General features: G+C 45.3%; 1 protein-coding gene across 1 annotated transcript in view; it reads right to left on the bottom strand.

Annotated features, from left to right (window-relative positions):
- ASH2L (ASH2 like histone lysine methyltransferase complex subunit) overlaps positions 1-3,053 on the bottom strand; it is a 46,179-nt gene that overhangs the window by 7,424 nt on the left and 35,702 nt on the right. Inside the window, exon 10 of the mRNA XM_023517013.1 lies at positions 2,763-2,956. Coding sequence (XP_023372781.1) covers positions 2,763-2,956 — 194 coding nt within the window. The remainder of the gene's footprint in view (positions 1-2,762; positions 2,957-3,053) is intronic.

Consider the following 3,053-nt stretch of genomic DNA (forward strand, 5'->3'; position numbering starts at 1 on the left):
AAAAAAAAAAAAAAAAGACAATAATTAGATTACTGGAATAACACAGAACTCAGAAGTATATCTCTACTTATATAGTCATTTGATTATCACTAAAGTATCCAATGACTTCTAGTGGAAAAAGTAGAGTATTTAACAAATGGTGCTAAAATAATTGGATAACCACACTGAAAAACAATTAACCTTGACCTCCATACCATGAACAAAAATTCAAAGTGGAATAGAAACATAAAAACTAAAAACTAAAATCATGAGTATCATGACTTAAGCATAGCCAAAGGGTTTTAACTTTCAGAAAGACTCCAGAAGAAAAATGTAAACAAATTAGATTTCCCAAGAATCAATACTTTGGTTCATTGGAAGACCACAATAGGAAGTGACCATAGGTCTGGCTTGTTCTTCCCTAAAAGGAAACAGCCATGAAGTCCAGGCTGTCATGGCAGGGCTGCAGGGTAAACGGAGAAATTCTGTGTGAGGTAGGAAGTCACAGCGTCTGGCCCTAACTGGCTGCCTGGGGTGAATGTTGTGCTGTTCATGGCCACTGGAAACTGTTGTTTGAAAATCATGTGCTGGGTGGCGCCTGTGGCCCAGTGACTAGGGCGCCAGCCCCATAAACTGAGGGTGGCAGGTTCAAAACCAGCCCTGGCCAAACTGCAACAACAAACAGCTAGAGGTTGCTGTGAGCTGTGATGCCACAGCCCTCTACTGAGAGCAAAAGAGTGAGACTATCTCTAAAAGAAAAAGAAAATCATGTGCTTTGTGATGAAATCTTGAAGGGGATCTCATGTCCCTAAGGACTTGAAAGACATTGATATTTGACTATCTAGGGTTCAGGGTTTCAAAGATGAGCCCCAACTTCTTGCAGATGATGATGCCAGAATGCTACAGCTGGAAACCCAGGAAAATCAAAATTGCTACAACTATCTATACAGGATGAAAGCTCTGGACACCAGTCATGCCATTGTTTTGCTCAAGGCCACATCCCCATACCTTAATGGACAAGAATTTCCATCTGGTTGGGAGCAGTGACTCACATCTGTAATCCTAGCATTCTGAAAGGCCGAGGGAGGTGGATCGCTTGAGCTTAGGAGTTTGAGATGAGCCTGAGCAAGAGACCCCACCTCTACTAAAAAACAGGACAGTCAGGTGGGTATTGTGGCAGGTGCCTATAGTTCCAGCAACTTGGGAGGCTGATGCAAGAGAATCTCTTGATCCCAAGAGTTTGAGGTTGCTGTGAGCTACAATGCCATAGTACTCTACCCAGGGTGGCAGAGTGAGACTCTTTCTCACACACAAAAAAGAAAGAAATTTCCATTTCTACCTCCTAGATTTGCAAAACACTAGTAGTCCTTTCAAGGGTGTGCTCAAGGCCCTCATAATACCCAGCTGGACGGCTGAGACAGCCACCACGGGACAGGCAGGGGTCTGTGGTTAGAATGAGCACCTGCACTGTTCAGGAGGGTGGGAGGGAGGTGGGCACTGGGGTCAAAGCATGATTAAAGATTCTTAGTGACAACTGTCAGCAGCCAAAGACCTAAGTCCATCCCCTGAAGCCTCCCAGTAACTGTCCAGGTGACATGCCTTCCCTTCCAGCCAGAAGAGTAAGTGTGCTGAGCACTTCCTCAATTTGAAGAGCTGTAAGGACAACTCACACACATGGAGTACTCAGAGGAGGAGCTGAAGGACTCTCCCTAAGACGGAGCCGGAGCCAGATGGTTGCAACACGAAAGACAGGCTGCTGGTGGGCAGCCCCAGGACTTCTGGCTCAGACTGTAGCAGCAAAAGCTCCTGCTGACTAGAAGGTCATTCCCCAATCTTTTCTTATGGCAGTTTTATTTTTTTTGGAGACAGAGTCTCACTTTGTCACCCTGGGTAGAGTGTGGTGGTATAAGTACGGCAACCTCAAACTCTTGGGCTTGAGCAATCATGCTGCCTTAGCCAAGTAGCTGGAACCACAGGGTGCATGAGGTTTTTTTTTTTCTTATTTTTATTTTAGTAGAGAAGAGGTCTCACTCTTGCTCAGGCTGGTCTCCAACTCCTGAGTTCAAGCAATCATCCACCTCAGCTTCTCAGAATGCTAGTGATACAGGATTCCCCCACTCAAGGCTGGTCAGAGGACCCCAGGTTTCCTAGGCCCGGGCAACTTCAGGAAGGGAACGCCCTGACCTTTTGCCTAACTGGAGGAACTGCATTCATTTGTCAGTGACACTCATTAACACTGAAAAAGTGTTTCCCTCTACAAAGTCCTGGACAAATCCTATTCTCAAGACCTAGACAGGCTCAGTGCCTCTGGCTTAAGTGGCTAAGGCGCCAGCCACATATACCTAAGGTGGCAGGTTCAAATCTAGCTTGGCTTGCCAAACAACAACGATGGCTGCAACCAAAAAATAGCCAGGCGTTATGGCGGGTGCCTGTGGTCCCAGCTACGTGGGAGGCTGCGGCAGAAGACTCGCTTGAGCCCAGGAGTTGGAGGTTGCTGTGAGCTGCTGTTATGCCATGGCACTCTACCCAGGGGGACAGCTTGAGGCTCTGTCTCAAAAAAAAAAAAAAAGTGAAGAATGAATGGAAGAAATGTTCAAATGGTAGAATCTGGTGATGAGTATTCAGCTCTTAAATTCTTTCAACCTTGCTATTCCATCTGGAAATTTTTGTAATAAAATACCAGGAAGACAGACAAGTGAACTGGAGTCAACATCACAAGAGAACACACAGACCACAGCTCCAGGCACTGGCTGCCCCAGGTTGTGACAGGGGGGACAACGTACCTTATCTTTGTAAGTATCAGGCAATGACTTGGCTGTTTCTGTTTCTTCAGGAAGGTTAATATAAAATCCCAGGATGTCTCCCTGTCCATAGCCAGAAGAGTAGTGTTTCCCAATGGACTGGTGGAATTTGGTTCCCTTTTTGCTCCGCCAAGAATAGCTAAATTTATCATAACCTAAGGGAGCTTGAAGATTACCTGTCCCAATAAAAAGATATACAGGAAGTCATGAAACAAGGCATTCTGGTTTGCTAAAGGAAAAAAGATTTTATTCCTTTTTTATTTGTCAGTTTTA

Source organism: Otolemur garnettii, unplaced genomic scaffold (genome assembly GCF_000181295.1).
Source record: "Otolemur garnettii isolate 467f Iridium unplaced genomic scaffold, OtoGar3 scaffold00102, whole genome shotgun sequence".
Lineage (NCBI taxonomy): Eukaryota > Metazoa > Chordata > Mammalia > Primates > Galagidae > Otolemur > Otolemur garnettii.